The 18925-nt window shown below is 35.5% G+C and overlaps 1 protein-coding gene across 7 annotated transcripts in view; it reads right to left on the minus strand.

Annotated features, from left to right (window-relative positions):
* Positions 1-18925, minus strand: part of VRK2 (VRK serine/threonine kinase 2) — a 139174-nt gene that overhangs the window by 50655 nt on the left and 69594 nt on the right. For all 7 annotated transcript variants that reach the window (XM_086323762.1, XM_086323758.1, XM_086323763.1 and 4 more), the window contains exons 8-10: positions 12382-12514; positions 3588-3708; positions 985-1043 (exon numbers count right to left, since the gene is read on the minus strand). In XM_086323762.1, coding sequence (XP_086179888.1) covers positions 985-1043; positions 3588-3708; positions 12382-12514 — 313 coding nt within the window. The remainder of the gene's footprint in view (positions 1-984; positions 1044-3587; positions 3709-12381; positions 12515-18925) is intronic.

Genomic DNA, 18925 nt, shown 5'->3' on the forward strand with positions numbered 1-18925 from the left:
AGCAAGACTCATACGGGGCAGACTTATGGGACTTGGGAAATAGAAGTGGGAAAGCACGGCTGGTTTGTTTGTTTCCTATGGAAATGAAAATTCTGGTTTCTGGTCAAAGAAGGGCTGTAAGTATAAGTTTAAAATGATTTAACTCTACTTTCAAACTCTCATGTGGAAACTGATACTATTTGACCTTCTCTAGACAGTCAGTGTACATATTTGCTTTCATAAGTCAGCTAAAAGCTAACTGAAATTGCCCGATACAAATAGAGATCAAGATTCACTCTGCTTATCTTCTCGGAAAGAAAGCAAACCGGACGGCAGAAGCAGGCTCTGTTCTGTGAGGCAATCTAACTCGGCTGTTAAATTGGGGCTGAACAATGTGCCATGCAGCACTTGGGTAATTCTGAATCGCCTTGCTATTTTTACTGACAGTGCTACCAATTAAAGAATTCCAAAACGGTCTATACTAACATGAAAGAGAAACCCATTTAATGAAATATACTCTGAATCCCCAGGTCACATGCCTTGCCAAACCAACAAAAAAATTTTTTTCAGGTTGCTGGGTCAGACTATAATCCAGGTCTAAACAGCATTCAAATGTTTAATAGTTTGCTTTTTTAAATTATTAATTGAAAGCAGTCTTTCCTTAGATCAACTTTATCTTCAGAGAAACAAAACCAGAAAGTCCACTCTAGAAGTACCAGATATAGTAGGCCATTGAACTTGTGCACAATTCCCCAAGCATACATCTGAAAGAAAGCAGTGCCATCAGCAAAGCTGAGAACACTCCCTGAGCAAGTTCTTGCAGCATTCTTGTGTCCTAATGAAAAGAGGATCTAAAAGTTCTCTTCTCTAGCCACCTATTAGGAACCCTGGGGGGTTTCTTCCCACCACTGTGGGGAGGGGATTGGGTGCAGAAAAAGTGACGAGTGACACATGCAGTGACCTGGAAATCCTACAGGGGGAGATAGAAGTTATCATTTGACTTACGGCAGCTGCTTCCGGAAGGAGCCCATTGAAGTACCGACTCAGGGAGCTCATCCAACAGACTGAAACAGAGAGTAAGGCACAGTGAATTTTGTTTGCAATCCTGTGACATGCTGTTTTGATCAGAAAACAAAACTTGTTGATGGGTCACTAATAGTGTGACTTTCCATACTTTTTTTTCCTACCCACCTGTACGGGATAAGGGAAATCCCTCAAATCTCACTGATCAATTTTATATCAATCACCTAGAAACTAAACATACAAATACAGTATAAATGCTTTAATACAAGGTCTGTATATGCAAATGTAGAAGTAGGGATACATGGTTTTTTTGTAAAAATCTCAAGAAAAAGATATGTGGAAAAATTTTACCTGGATTTACAAAATATTTTTCCTCATGTATTTACCACTGGGAAGGGGTAAATTATTTCCTTTTTATGTATATTGTTCTTCACTGGGCAGTTTTTATGCTATGCTATCCCTGGTGGGTCAGACGGTAAAGAATCCATCTGCAATGCGGGAGACCTGGGTTCAGTCTCTGGGTTGGGAAGATACCCTGGAGCAGGGCATGGCAACCCACTCCAGTATTCTTGCCTGGAGAATCCCCATGGACAGAGGAGCCTGGCGGGCTACAATCTTTGCGGGGTCACAAAGAATTGAACACAGAACTGAGCAATGAAGCACAAGATTAAACAGATTAATAAGAAATAGCCCCCCCCAAACCCATTATTCTAAGACTTTTCAGTGTTTTAGACTGAACAAGTACAAATCTCTTAAGTTGCTTCAGCCACAAATATATAAACACTCAACTAAAATTACTTATATGAACAATTCACTAACTCAGGCATAGGCACAATTGCAACAGTAAATGTACTGATCTAATATTACCTGATGTCAGGAACATAAAGGACGGAAGGGAGATACAATATGGTTGAATATGCAAGCCTGCCCTTATTGGGAAATTATGCCTTCTCAGCAAGTTGAATAAATTATGATTATGTACTATATAAGAAGTTTGAATATATTTATATCATAATTGAATATATATCTTATTAATATACATATATATGCCTTAATTATAAACTTCATAATACTAGCTTTACTGGTCAATAGCTTTATGCTATTAATCAGGCCAAAATAAATATATTAACACAGGCAAGGGATCTAAAAATATAAATGGGGATTATATTTATTAGTATTATGTTTTATTATTTATATGATACCCTATTACCTTCAAATATATACATGCAGGCATATTCATTAAAGAGATCTACAATGAACACATGTATACATGCATATTGATAAAAGACCAAAAAAAAATCTGTAAGTCTGTGAATATCTGTAAGTCTTGTGAAAAGAAAAACATATATATTATCATTAGAATTAATATGCTAGTTTTTTTAATAAAGCATTTTATTTAAATTAGATAAACTGAGGTGAGAAATTGGAAACCAAGACTGCTTACATGTGCCCATTACTGTGCTTTGACCCTGACTCACATATTGAAGAGCATTAGTTACCTGAGGGTGAGATGGACACATGAGTCACTGCAGTAAATAACTGACGAGATCGTTCTAATGCTGACATACAAACGTGTTAGTTGGGGTAAGGGACTAGAATGATCAAGACTGAAGTGGAGAGATATATCTTACAATATATGTCAGTATTTACAAATGCAATCTGTACTACTCTCTATCTGAGGGTTAGCTTCCCTCTCTGTTAAGAACTGATGTCACACTGAATTTGAAAGACTGATTTCTAAGGATTAGTTACCCCTTCGGTAAACTTCTGTTGTGACTTGTCTTATTTAAAATACAGCAGCTTTTTCCAATCATGATATTATATCTGTACATAACTACTGTTGAGAATATCTTGGTACGTAATGAAATATTGACTATGCTGTGTTATAAGCAATTGACTTTTTCTTAGGCCTGATCAAAAGGCCTAAGAAAAAAGTGAGAAGAACAGTAAAAGAGTAACCCACTCTGCTCTTAGTCTAACCTATTTCTCATGCTAATAGAGGTTAGGTGATAAAAATTGAATGTGGAATATTATAAATGTTTATGTGGCTGCAAAATGATCTCTTGGATAAACATCTCATATACAAATTTTGTTTGTTTCTTCCTTAAGAAACCGAACATTCTCCCTCCCAAAACACAGGATTAAAAAGAAGTATGTTCTTCTCACTTGAAAAAATAAGTCCTGTTTGTCCCACTCCACCCTGTTGCTTTGCACAGTTAATATCAATCACACCAAGCTACCAAGCTCACACTAACTCCATGTACTTGTACAATGATAATTTGAAAATTCTCTTCCTTGAAAATACCACCACCTAGAATCTAAGCTTTGGAAAACACCCTGTGAAGTAACAAATATTTCACTTTATATTTTGCATTACAACTCAATAGATGTGATTTCATAGGTGTTAGCTTAATGGAGTGTATGTCTGTAAGCTGTTTGGTTTTTTTAAAATATTTTTCAAATTTAAGAAATTTGCTTTGGCTATCATGTTAGTTGAATGGCAGTCTTTTCTGGGATATTAACTTGCTTTAGTGTATCCTTTCAGCCCTGGTGCTGTAAATGATGGAATACTTGAAAATATGTACTTTGTTTTCGCAGCCTGGACAGCTACAGGGTCCTGCAGGTTCCTTTCCCAGGGCAGTCTCCCACATAACCACCGCAGCAGGCAGTAGCCGAGGATCTCAAGGTCACTTCGTCTGGACAGGGCTATAGGAATAAGCATTAAGACAGAAAGATGAGGGATAAGCAAGTTTTGAGAAATAGAGAAATCACTGAATGAACTACCACTGATGAAATATGAAAAAGCCAAATGGGCGATGTGTTTTGTTTGTTCAGCTGGAGAAAAGCTTAAACGCCCAGGCATTTGGCCCCAGTCCACAGACAGGCAGTGACTTGTTGCTGTTGAAAGTAAGGGTCAGTTTCCTCACCTCCTCCAACTTCATCCTTCCTTAGTCTGGCCTGTCACATGAACTTGATCTCCATGGCCTCTGACATGATCCAGACAACCCATAACCTGGCACCAACACTTTCTCAAAGAGCCAAGCAGTAAAACAAAGAAATAAATGTCTGCAGCTAAATTGCTAACATATGTTCCAGGAAGTCCATGGGGTCTGCATTGGTCATGCAGAGACCCTTCGAGTGCAGACTAAACATTGATGGCCTTTCCTGTTCCACTCGAACTAGTAGCCTTTGAAATTGGAAGAATATGACAAAACTGCCATCTAGTGTGCAGTATTAAAATACAGGTCTTAAGACTTTTCAATTAAATGAGAGTACAGGAAAAATACGCCTGTTTTGTGGGTACACAGATCTAGAATTTTATGAATATAATTTTAGATATAAGCAGTGCTATGGTGAAATTCTGGTCAAACATCCTGAAAAAAAAAAGGTAAAGCAATAGAGTGCGTGAAGGATGAAGGTGGAGGTGGTGGGAAGTAGATTTTAAAGCAAAATAGAGGCTTCCAGAATTTAATATAAGATGGCTTTTCATTTAAAAAATACAGTAAAAGAATACTTTGAGGTCACTGTAAAATCATTTATGTAAAATTACTAAATGACAGACTAATTTCATGATAATTTTATGTGTTTTTTTTAAGTAGCTGATTTCAAAAGGACAATGAAATCTAGTAAAATATCAAAATGTAAAAAATATTACTGAAATAATGATCAAAACATTAACAAAGTCCCACAAAATAAACTCATTTTTATAACCATTCCAAATTGTTATAAAACAATAGGTCGGCTTAGATTTCTACCATGATTTGAATGTTCACCTGTGTAGGGATATAAAATCTCCTAAGTGTAATTCATGGCTGCTAAACCTGCTGTAAACAGGTATCCTGTTTTATTATCTTTCATTAAATATACTCTGAAAAGTCACTCAGTAAACTCAGTTTTTAATTTTAAAAGTCGTCTACTAAGAACAATGTTGCTAGCACACCATAACTACTTTTGGTCACCATACATAAGTTATTATAAAAGCAGAAGACAAGATTAGCTCTCACACATACTCTATCTTAACTGCTATTAGAGTACTGGATTATTAAAGGCCCTTCAATCGAGTAGAATGCAACAGTCTCATGGGTATCATTTCCTTTCTGCACAGCTTCAACAATGTCCTAATGCAAGACTTGGCTCCCCTATTAAAATAAAAACACAATCTCTACCATGCTGTTTTGCAGTGATTTCTTCAGTAATAAATCTCCCATTAATAATGGAATGGTTCCATTTGTACAGATGTGTTCACAAGTCCCTTTCCCATTATGGCAATTTCTGATTACTACTACTTAAAAAAATTCACATCCTCTAATTTTCAAAAAATTATATTCTGGCACCTGTTTGGACAATATAGGCTACCCACAAGAGACCCTCTGAGGAAAAACAACCAGAATTAAAATAGAATGAACATTTCCAGCCACTTCCCCCAACCCTCCAACTGAGGGATTAATTGATATGAAGCTGTAAGTAATGACAAGTCATTTAGATTCCTGAAGCCAATCTTTCATAAACTGGTCTTCATTTGAAATAGCCCTTTGAGAATTAACTTTACTTCACTAGTATAGTTCAGTCTTACCTAATTAAACTATGACATCACACTTTTCAAACTTTTATTTACTTTTACTACATATATACATTAATAACTATGGTTAGGTAAATGTTTTACCACTGTTTCCACTAAGTTCTACAGATATACACGTAATGTTAAAGAAAAAATTCTACAGTAACTCTTTCCCACTATTGAACGGTGAGATGACAGGATTAAAAATGCTTCCAAGCACACACCTCTCCCTGAAAACTCCGTCTCAGGGAAACAAACTGCAAAGTGTGATGTGTTTACTTGAGAATCTAAACTCTAAGACCGTACCAACGACTATGTCATCTCTCCATCTATTACATACAGAAGAGCATTTTTAACACTGGTTAAATTAATTAAAATATTTTGGATGACAATATTAGCATCTATGAGTGGGTATGTAATTAACACAGTAAATTGATCATATATCTAAATTTAATGTAGATGTACTTTAAACAAAAGATAGATAATATAATATCTGTTGAATCTAGGAATCGAACATTTGGATATTTACTGTATTATTCTGTTATTTCCTGTACATCTGACAACAAAATGCTGAAAATTAAAAAACAAGAGTTGATCATCGCTGAAGAAGACAATATCTAACTATGAAAATATTTTTTAATTTGAAAGCTGAAACATATGTTGTGGATTATTTTATTTCTGTATAATTTATATTTCTGTATAATTTATTATAATACATAAAGTTTATCAGGTGCACTTGATAGTTAATATAATCATTAACAGCATATTTTCATATATATTTCCTATATGTAAAGTCATACTTTTACTTATGGTATTACTGCTTGGAAATATAGGAAAATTTAGTTATTAATATTTTTCTTCTACATTCTCATGTCACTTTCTAAATATAAATTAGCATCCAATTTTTACTTTGCTTTTTAATATGGTGGTGTTCTCAGTTGCTCAACATTTCTAAATGATTATTGCCAAGAGAAACACCCCCCAAAAAATGTACAGGTGGAGTGGGACTTGAATTCTATTTCCCTAGAAAGCAGATACCAGAAACAGCTGACACTAGAATACATAACTAAAATAAAAACAATCCATGTGATTTATGAAGCTGCTACTGTGCCAGACACTCTAACTGCTTTTATCTTATTTAATCATCTTAATAATAACATGAGGTAAGTATCATTAACTTTGTTGACAAATAAGAAAACAGAGTCTCAGAGAGGTTAAACAACTTGCTCAGTATCACAGAGCAAATATTCACAGAGCTCTGCACTGAAATCCAAAACGTTCAGAATCCAAAGCCAACACTCAAATCTGCCGATTACTTTGCCTCCCTTGTTAGTTTTAACACCATTTAGACAACATTATATATACTGCTTCTATAGTTAGGGAAGTATTTGAAGCAGGTATTTTAACTTAAAACTCCAAAAGATATACTGACCAAAGACAGGTATACTGGCAAGGAAGAAATAAGCAGCAGATCGAGGTCTAAGCTGCAGCACTAACAAAATTTTTCATGCAACCAAACTTTCATGAAACTATTTGTTTAAAACTACTTCATTCTGATGAAAAAGACTGTCTAGTTAAAACATTAATTTATAAAGTGTTAAATGGTTCTTCCAAGCTGGAACAGAAACAACAAAGAAATCACACTGGAGAACTGGTCCTTACTATGAAGATAAACTGCAGTAAACTTATCTGGGTGAGATTCACCAAATGGAATGAAAGAATTGGGAGAAAAAGAAAAATATCAGTGTTAATCCCCAAATGGATCTGATTATTTGCCTAACATGTTTTCTATATAGACAACAGTTTTTTTCTTATATAGAGTAACATTACAAAGTAGGAGGAAAAACAAGTTTTTGTAGGAAATAATAAAATGAACCTGAAAACTTCTGCCTTAAGCAAACAGGGTTTAATTGCTCAAAATACTAGTTTATATATTCAGAAATGACAATAGGAAAGCAGAAAACATCTCAGTAAGACGCTTATCTGAGAAGTGAATTGTGACTATATGCAGAACAAATTTAAAGGTTACTCTTGTTTTTCCAACTAGTAACCTATGTTATTTTTTATTTATTTTTTAACCTATGTTATTTAGTAGTTTTTCCAATTCAGATATAAAAAGAGCTAGGGAACTTTAAGGTGGCTCCAATTTACTGCAATTAGGATATTAGGAAAGTAGAATGCAATGTGTCACATTTCAAATAAATAAAATCAGGGCTCTCATTTCTTCAGTACCTTTTAAATCCTAGGCCTTAGTTTTTGATGAAACACTACTGTGTGATCTCAGGAGAAGTTATTCAACAGAGCAAAGGTGTCTTACATTTGGGCAATGTGTATTCTTAACCCAACCAAACAGTTTAAGATCTATGCCAGGACTTTGAAAGTCTTGTCTAAATGTCAAAATTGGGTTATGCCACATAGAGGGAATAGTGCCTTCATTAACATTTATTTGTACATCAACCAAGGAGTATTTATAGCAGTGAAATTTACTTAAAAATAAAAATCAACGGTATGTTTTTCTGACTACTAGTAGATTCAATAGTAACTTGAAGGTTTACCTTAATATCTTATAATTGAAAAATGGGTTCCCTTTTTTGAATTATTGTTTAGGAAGTTAAATATTGTGTAAACCATGTCATTTCCCCAAGTTTGGTAGCATGAAAACACATTCGCAGTTTATCTCACATATATTTTGTAAGTTGGAGTGCCATATTAGAGTGAAATGCAGCCATGCAGGAAATAACACAAGACTTGGATTTCATAAACTGTAGCAATTGGCAAAAAAATTTAAAAGTATGCAATATAGTTCTTTCCTTGATACTGAATATATCATATAAACAAATGGACATTTAAAATGCAATTTAGATATCACATTGTATGGTCATCAATGATGTCAAATTAAAACAGGTATTATACACTCAATGCACAGGTCTGAAGTATTTAAAAAAGCTCAATATGTTAAGTGCAGTATATCTCTAGAGAAATTAGGTATTGACTGCATGCCTCAGTGAGCAGAAAAATCTACAAAAATCCATACCACACATTGATCCCAATATTGCTTTTTAACATTACTAAGAATGTAACAAATTTTAAAATAGTGTATTTGACACAGATATAATTCCCTTTAATTATCAGGCAACAAGCCCAAAAATATGTCAATGTTTATACATGTTGGTTTTTATGAATAAAAGATTAATAATAGATGAGATAAGCCCAACATGTATTACTCTAATTTTACACTAAATGAAGCACTTCAGCCACTCAAAAAACACTTCTAGGTCATATAAGAGAACTGAGTTTAGAAGAATGATTACAATTTGAAAAAATACAGATATATACATGTACAATAGCTCAAGAATAGTTATCTATCCATTCACCCATCTGTTCATTCACCTTTATATATCTCTATTCATATTTTTACTTATAATAATACAAGCTACCCTCCTTTTACACAGTTGAACTAAAAATGCTTATGTAAAACTGATGACTGGCACCTTATACAAATTTATTATGAAAACCCAACTATTAATAATCCACAGAAACATGAGAGTTAGCTTCAGTTTCTGAATAACCACTACAAAGGTAACAGACCAGACAGTCTGACCAGGTTAGCAATATATCTGTTAAGTGTCTAATCCATAAGTCAGTCTTACATTGAAGGCTGGATATTTCCCAGGGCCTGATCAAGCCAAGATAAACCTAAAACATAACAAATGCTCTGACAACTAGAGATTCTATTTTCTAGTGATAACTTGTTTTGCTCTTTATGTTTTCCCTTGCATTATCTGTCTCAGTATTTATTTGATCTCATAGCTGCACTGGTATAGAAAAGATTTTTCTGAGATTAAACTACATAATGTATACTGAAAGTAAACACATTAATATTTATGAATCTGACCTTCTGCATTTACCTACAGGATTTATGGCCTTGTTTATACTAGTTTCTAGATAGGACTAAATGATTACTTCATTTTGAATAAAATCCTAAAGTGAAATGTTTTATTTTGGAAAATTAAATCTAAAACATTAGGAATGAATAGTATTCAAATATTTCAGCAAATGTGTGTACATGCACATCTATGCATCTGTGTGTGGAAGTATATATGTGTGTACACATATATGTGAAGGCATATGCATATATATGTATACCTATATATGTAAATACAGATATGGTGAGAACTTTACTGTATACTCTATTTTTAATGCATTAAGGGAATCTAATTTTTATAGAAATCTTTTTAAACCTGTGGTAAAAATGAATATTCACTCCAGGTTATAACTTTTCAGCAAATCCCAAAAATAGGTAGTGGAGGTTCCAACCTGAGTAGTCTTCCCAAAGAGGTAATATCTTTCTATTACTATTCTCAGTTCATTCTTCTCTCCAAAGACCTAGCATGGTGAAATCTACCCAGCTCATCAACATGTACTATTATTTAGGGAGCAAAAAACTTAAATACACTACAGAATAAAATATTGTTCAAATCTTTCATGAAGGTAGCATAATGAAAATATTTACCTAAACTATGGAATAACTGAGGAGGATTTTCAGAATTACCACAGTCCAAACAGTGATCAGACCAACATCCATCAACTCCACTTTCCCATTCCACAATCACAGTTATATTTATAATGGTCAAAATCTAATCACATCAGTATTAGAGCTACTGGTTGAACTTGGTGGCCCAATCATAAGTTAACATCGTCAATAATGTAATTGGACCAATGCTTAAGAGTCTGTATGATGAATTTCCAGTTATACTACTATCAAAAAGTACTTTCAGGTCTCTAAATATTCTTTCATACTAATACATCTTGCAATAGTAAAGAACAAAATTCACTGAGAACTTTAAAAAAATAAAACAAAACATTATCAGTGAACACTTGACTTTTACATTCCTTGTCCTTAATCGCTCAGTCTTGTCTGAATCTTTGCGACCCCATGGACTACAGCCCACCAGGCTCCTCTGTCCATGGGGTTTTCCAGGCAAGAACACTGGAGAGGGTTTCCACTCCCTTCTCCAGAGGATCTTCCCAATCCAGGGATCAAACCCAGGTCTCCTGCACCGCAGGTGGATTTTTTTACCGTCTGAGTCACCAGGGAAGCCCTTAATTAAAGCCAGTGTCCCATTTATATCATTTTTAAAAGGCCATTTATTCATTAACAATGTTAATGGTGAAAACCAAACTATCTTTGAAAAAAAATGCAGTGATTTCTCTTACTCTGATCAGGAGTTATATGAGCTAATTTCCAACCCCCCGAAATTTAACCTATGATTCTTCCTGAAAGGAAGAAGGTATACAACTGACACCCTTGTTCCACTTTTTCAGTGGCCAACCAGTCCATTCTGAAGGAGATCAGCCCTGGGATTTCTTTGGAAGGACTGATGCTAAAGCTGAAACTCCAGTACTTTGGCCACCTCATGCCAAGAGTTGACTCATTGGAAAAGACTCTGATGCTGGGAGGGATTGGGGGCAGGAGGAGAAGGGGACGACAGAGGATGAGATGGCTGGATGGCATCACTGACTCGATGGACGTGAGTCTGAGTGAACTCTGGGAGTTGGTGATGGACAGGGAGGCCTGGCATGCTGCGATTCATGGGGTCGCAAAGAGTAGGACACGACTGAGTGACTGAACTGACTGACTGACCTTAAACTACAGTGGGTTTTAAATGCCCTCGAAAATTATCAAGACCCTCTACATTACATGGTCAATGATCCTTTTAATAGAAAAGGCAATGATATACAGTTGTTTGCACCAACAAAAACTTGTTAGAAAGTATCAGTTTAGGGTAACAGTTCAACAGCCATTAACAAGTGCAAATATCTAACTGCCTTTTAGTGAAAATGCGGTCCATTTGAAGCTGTTTAAAAATTATTTGTGTGGTTTAGTACATTTGAAAATACTTTTGTAAACAAAGTTTATGAATAATATAATTTTGAAAGCCAAAGTTTTTCAAGTCACCATTTTTTTTTTACTAGCATAACATTAGAATTGACTTTTTGTCTTGCTGACAGAGCAACTAAGAAAGTACAGTTGCATTGACCATATTGATTGTGAACAAAGCAACCATCAGGGGGGACTCTGCACCATATATTTTCAATATTGAACTCCTACTTCCTTTTCCATGGCTTTCTGGGTCGGCTATTGGATTTGGACTGCAGTGTAATAAACAGCTAAGGTTTAATTAATGGTAAATGAATACAAGACATAGGTTATGACTTTAACTAATTAGGGAATTGTTGAATTAAGTCTGCCTTGGAATGCAAGGCAGTACAATCAATATCCAATAAAAGGACTATGTATGTAATTTACCTGCAAATGTGTTTCCAATACCATCAAAGTGAGTTTAAATAAGTAAGATATATGAAAGGTGACTAGGAGAGATTTCCACAAGTTAACACTTCATAGTTTCAGAAAAGACTTCCTTATTGTTGAGATGGTATCTTCTAAATCTCTGGTGAGAGCACAATGAAAAATATGAATCATTCTTCACACATGTACCTGCACCAAACCCGAAAGAGTTTCTAAAGCATAAAAATTCAGTTGTTAACTTTCAAGTTTAACGTAAACAACTAGTACTTTAGGCTGCTCCAAATGAGCAACAAATTTTGCTTACTTGACATCTTTTATTCTTTTTTCACTTGTCAAAAGTCTGTATCTCTTCTCTCAGTTAGAAGAGTATTTGTTGACATACAGGAATTCACTACTTTTGATAAAAATCTCACCACTGTTCTCATTCTTCAAACTGACCAGGCAAAAAGGTCATTTCATGGAGCCTTAGGACTTTGTTCTAATTTTTCTGAAATAAAAAAAAGAAACCTACCTACTCCCTTGTGGGCATCCAAGCTGGTAAACTCTATTGTCCCATTATGGCCTTTTTTAGGATTTTCCTGATACTGTTTGTGGTTCCCATTGGGACAATATCTGTAGGAAAGTCCATAATCTGCAAGATAAACCTGGAAGATGTGAACAGATAAATGAATAATGTTTTTGTCCTTTGAAAATTTAACCTTTATAATTAAGTCTTAAGAAACTGATAGGTTAAGAGAACCTCAGATCTGTATTTTATTAAACCAAACGGTGCCTTCAGATAAAATATATACAACTGGGGGCCATAACAATGAACTGTCTAACTTAAATCCTTACTTCAACATAGGCATATCTTGTTTCTGAGTTGACTTAGATTTTCATTCTTTTTATTCTGCTCTTAAATTCCCTTCCCTCCAGGTGGGCATGTAGATGTCATAAACCACAATATGTCTTTTTATCTATATTCATACAGCTTATGAGGATCAGCCTTTTTTCTTAGTAACCCCTCCCTGTAACATAAAACTATTTCAACAGGGAGGGGAGATGAGAACAATCTAAAAATAGTAAGCTAATATTACAGGAATCTCCATTAACAGGAAGCATAAAAACAGTGAACAGACTATAAGAGATAACTGTCAAAATTAAAAAAAAACAAAACAAAAAAAAACCCAGCATCATGTTGTCCGTATTTCAGAATGGAACATCAATGCAGTACTTTTGGTCTTTCAGACCAATCTATATCATCACTGTTATCTTTGTAAGTCAGTCAGAATCTAAGCAGGGTATCCAAACAGAATATAGATTGTTGAAAAGTCAGATGGTAACTCAAGTGAATTTTCCTAAGGTTACTTTTGGAGAGAGAAAGAAGGGAGGGGAGAAGTAGTTTTACAGATAGACCATACACTGAATAGGGATATGTTATGATTAGACGTTTATTCTAACATATATCAGATGGTAAAGAGTCAGTCTGCATGCAGAACACCTGGGTTCAATCCCTGGGTTGGGAAGATCTCCTGGAGAAGGGAATGGCACCAACTCCAGTGTTCCTGCCTGGAAAATCCCACAGACAGAGGTGCCTGGCAGGCTACAGTCCAAAGTGGTGCTAAGAGTCATACACAACTGAAGCGACAGCATGCACGCACGTCAGCATATTATACTTTCCACATACATGTTACCATGATCCTCTCCCCTCTAAACTACTGGAAAAGAAAGCAGCTTCAACTTTTAAAATGGATTGTTTCACATGTATTTCTTTAAAATTTAGGGAATAAGGCAACACTTCACAATGTTCAGCTTTAAGACAATAGAGTATTAATATTATAATACAACTGGAATTTTAAAAGATACCTATTAAAAGAAAATTAAATTTTAATTGAAGTTGTTGGTTTCAGGACAGCCTAAGTAGAAGATATTCTGAACTTCAAAATATAAACAACACAGTTTCCTTCATTTGCTGAAGAACATAGCTTGCTAGATTGTATGAAAACATGATATTTCAGTTTTGTCTCTCACTCACAGATGCCATTTCTCAACATGGCTTCAGGAGTAACTGCCCAAAGTAACTGCACTTCAGAATCAGATGTAAAACTGGTTGCTTGCTTTCACTATTTATAATGCATTTTTATCTTTATTTGAGAACTAAATAGACTTCACTTTGCAAAGTAGACATCCTGAGAATGTAGATATTGATAGCAAATGGAAAGGCTCTCATTCAGTTCAACAGAGATATCAAAAGCTTTACAGATGAGAAAAAGCTAAGAGAATTCAGCATCACCAAACCAGCTTTACAATAAATGCTAAAGGATCTTCTCTACGTGGGACACACAGAGAAGAAAAAGACCCTCAAAAACAAACCCAAAACAATTCAGAAAATGGCTATAGGAACATTCATATTGATAATTATCTTAAATGTAAATGAACTAAATGCTCCAACCAAAACACATAGACTGGCTGAATGGATACAAAAACAAGTCCTGTATATATACAAGAGACCCACTTCAGATCTAGGGACACATACAACCTGAAAGTGAGGGGAGAGAAATAGATATACCATGCAAATGGAAATCAGAAGAAAGCTGGAGTAGCAATACTTATACCAGATAAAAAAGACTTTACAAAGTAAAGACTGTTACTAGAGATAAGGAAGCACACCACATAATGATCAAGGGTTCAATCCAAGAAAATACAACAATTATAAATATTTATGCACCAAACATAGGAGCACCTTAATACATAAGGCAAATGCTAACAGCTATAAAAGGGGAAACTGAAAATAACACTTTAATAGTGGGGGACTTTAACACCCCACTTACATTAGTGGACAGAAAATACATGGACAGACCACCCAGAAAGAAAAAAACAAAAAAGAAAACACAAGCTTTAAATGACACCATAGACCAGATAGATTTAACTGCTATTTATAGGACATTCCACCTGAAAGCAGCAGAATACACTTTTTTTTCTCCAGTGCACACAGAACATTCTCCAGCATAGATCATATACTGGGTCACAAATCAAGCCTTAGAAAGTTTAAGAAAATTGAAATTTCATCAAGTGTCATTTCCATAATGCTATGAGATTAGAAATCAATTACAGGAGAAAAAAAAAAACCTGTAAAAAAAATCACAAACACACAGCAAAAAAACACACAGCATTAAATAACTAAGAGATCACTGAGGAAATTAAAGAGGAAATAAAAAAACTACATAGAAAAAAATGACAACAAAAACACAATGACCCAAATCTATGGGGTGCAGCAAAAGCAGTTATAAAAGGGAATTTTATAGCAATTCAATCTCATTTCAAGAAACATCTCAAATAAACAATCTAGCCTTACACCTAAAGCAAGCAGAAAAAGATGAACAGACAAAACTTAAAGTCAGTAGAAGAAATCATAATGATCAGAGCAGAAATAAACAGAAATGAAGAAATCAAGAGCAAAGATCAATAAAACTCAAAGTTGGTCCTTAGAGAAGATAAACAAAATTGATAAACTTTTAGCCAAACTATCAAGAAAAAAAGGGAGAGGACTCAAATCAATAAAATTAGAAATGAAAAAGAAAGTACAACTGACACTGCAGAAATACAAAGGATCATAAGAGACTAGCAAGCAACTATATGCCAATAAAATGGACAACCTGGAAGAAACAGGCAAATTAATGGAAAGGTACAACTCTGCAAGACTAAACCAGGAAGAATTAGAAAATGTAAAGAGATCAATCGCAAGTAATGAAATCGAAACTATAATTAAAAATCTTCTAAGAAACAGCAGTCCAGGACCAGATGGCTTCACAGGTAAATTCTATCAAACATTTTAAGAGCTAACATCAATCCTTCTCAAACTCTTCCAAAAAATTACAGAAGGAGGAACACTCTCAAATTCATTCTGTGAGGCTACCATTAGCCAGACACCAAAACCAGACAAAGATATCATGAAAAAAGAAAATTACAGACCAGTATCACCTCATGCGAAGAGTTGACTCATTGGAAAAGACTCTGATGCTAGGAGGGATTGGGGGCAAGAGGAGAAGGGGATGACAGAGGATGAGATGGCTGGATGGCATCACTGACTCGATGGACATGAGTCTCAGTGAACTCCGGGAGTTGGTGATGGACAGGGAGGCCTGGCATGATGCGATTCATGGGGTCACAAAGAGTCGGACACAACTGAGCGACTGATCTGATCTGATCTGATCACTGATGAACATAAGACACAAAAATCCTCAACAAAATATTAGCAGACAGAATCCAAGAGCACATTAAACGGATCAAACACCATGATCAAGTGGGATCTATCCCAGGAATGCAAGGATTCTTCAATATACACAAAGCAATCAATGTTAACACCATATTAACAAATTAGAGAATAAAAAAGCAATCTTCTCAACAGATGCAGGAAAAACTTCTGACAAAATTCAACACACGTTTATGATAAAAACTCTCCAGAAAGTGGGCACAGAGGGAATCTACCTCAACATAATAAAGGTCATATATGACAAACCCACAGTAAACATCATTTTCAATGGTGAAAAACTGAAAGCATTTCCACTAGGATCAGGAATAAGACAAGGATGTCCACTCTTGCCACTCATATTCACCATAGTTTTAGGAGTCCTAGTCATGGCAATCAGAGAAGAAACAGAAATAAAAGGAATATAAACTGGAAAATTAGAAATAAAACTGTTACTATTTGCAGATGACATGATACTGTACATAGACAATTCTAAAATCCTAAAAATGCCACTAGAAAACTACTAGAACTAATCTATGAATTTAGTAAAGCTGCAGGATACAAAACTAATGCACAGAAATGTCTTGCTTTCCTATACAATAACAATGGAAGACCAGAAAGAGAAATTAAGGAAACAATTCCATTCACCACTGCAACAAAAAGAATAAAATATTTAGGAATAAATGTACCTAAGGAAGCAAAAGAACTATACTCAAGAAAACTATAAAACACTAATGAAAGAAATCAGAGATGACACAAACAGATAGACAGATATACCATGTTCTTGGATTGGAAGAATCCACACTGTCAAAATGAATGTACTACTCACAGCAATCTATAGATTCCATGCAATCCCTATTATATTGCTAATGGCATTCTTCACAGAATTAGAAGAAAAATTTTTACAATTTTTATGGAAACACAAAAGACACCAAATAGCCAAAGCAATCTTGAAAAAGAAACACAGAGGCAGAGGAATTAGGCTCCCCAATTCTGAACTATAGTACAAAGCTACAGTAACCAAGACAGTATGGTATTGGCACAAAAGCAGAAATGTAGACTAATGGCACAGGATAAAAAGTCCAGAGATAAACCCAGGCACCTATGGTCACCTAATCTATGACAAAAGAGGCAAAAATGTACAATAGAGAAAAGACAGCCTCTTCAGTAAGTGGTTCTGTGAAAACTGGACAGTTACATGTAAAAAAAAATGAAATTAGAACATCACCAAACACCATGCTGCTGCTGCTGCTGCTGCTAAGTTGCTTCAGTCATGTCTGACTCTGTGTGACCCCAGAGACGGCAGCCCACCGGGCTCTCCCGTCTCTGGGATTCTCCAGGCAGGAACACTGGAGTGGGTTGCCATTTCCTTCTCCAATGCATGAAAGTGAAAAGTGAAAGTGAAGTCACTCAGTCATGTCTGACTCTTAGCGACCCCATGGACTGCAGCCTACCAGGCTCCTCCATTCATGGGATTTGCCAGGCAAGAGTACTGGAGTGGGTTGCCATTGCCTTCTCTGACCAAACACCATACACAAAAATAAACTAAAAATGCATTAAAGACCTAAGCGTAAGACTAGACATTATATAACTCTTAGAGGAAAACCAAGGAAAAAGACTGTGACATAAACTATAGCAAGATCTTTTTTGACCTATCTCCTAATAAAAACAAAAATAAACAAATGGGACCTAATAAAACATAGAATATTTTGCACAGCAAAGGAAACCATAAACAAGAGGAAAACACAGCCCTTAGAATGGGAGAAAATATTTTCAAATGAAGCAATGGACAAAGGATTAATCTCAAAAATATACAAACAACTCATGGAGCTCAATACAAAAAAGCTGCCCAGGTGGCACAAGTGATAAAGAAGCCACCTGCCAATGCAGGAGACTTTTAAGAGACGTGGGCTTGAACCCTGGGTTGGGAAGATCCTTTGGAGGAGGGCATGGAAATCCACTCCAGTATTCTTGCCTGGAGAATCCCAGGGACAGGCGAGCCTGGTGGGCTGCCGTCTCTGGGGTTGCACAGAGTTGGACATGACTGAAGCGACTTAGCAGCAGCAGTAGCAAAGCAACTAAAGCAACTCAGCATACAGCATGCACATAGAGATCAACACAAAAAACCAACAACCCAAGCAGAAAATGGGCCTAAGATCTAAACAGGCATCTCTTCAAAGAAGACATACAGATGGCAGAGGGACATGGAAAGATGTTCAACATCACTAATTATTAGAAAAATACACATCAAAACTACAAAGAGCACTTCAAACTGATCAGAATGGTCATCATCAAAAAATCTACAAACAGTCCATGGAATTTATAAATTCTATACAAAATGTACAAAATCTATACAGTCCATGGAATTTTCCAGGCCAGAATACTGGAGTGGGTAGCTTTTCCCTTCTCTAGGGTATCTTCCTAATCCAGGGATCAAACCCAGGTCACCCGCATTACAGGCAGATTCTTTACCAGCTGAGCCACAAGGGAAGCCCAATTAATAGAAAAATACCAGTCAAAACTACAATGAGGTATCACCTCACACTGGTCAGAATGGCCATCATCAAAAAATCTACAGACAATAAAATGCTGGACAGGGTGTGGAGAAAAGGGAACCCTCTGGCACTGCTGGTGGAAATGTAGATTGATACAGTCACTGTAGAGCACAGTATGGAGGTTCCTTAAAACACTAAAAATAGAACTACCACATGACCCAGCAATCCCACTACTGGGCATATACCTTGAGAAAACCATAATTCAAAAGGACACATGTACCCCAATGTTCATAGCAGCACTATTTACAATAGCCAGGACATGGAAACAATCT

The sequence above is a fragment of the Bos grunniens genome, chromosome 11 (assembly GCF_055505025.1).
Source record: "Bos grunniens cultivar Pamir isolate PY7600 chromosome 11, Bosgru_T2T1.0, whole genome shotgun sequence".
Classification (NCBI taxonomy): Eukaryota; Metazoa; Chordata; class Mammalia; order Artiodactyla; family Bovidae; genus Bos; species Bos grunniens.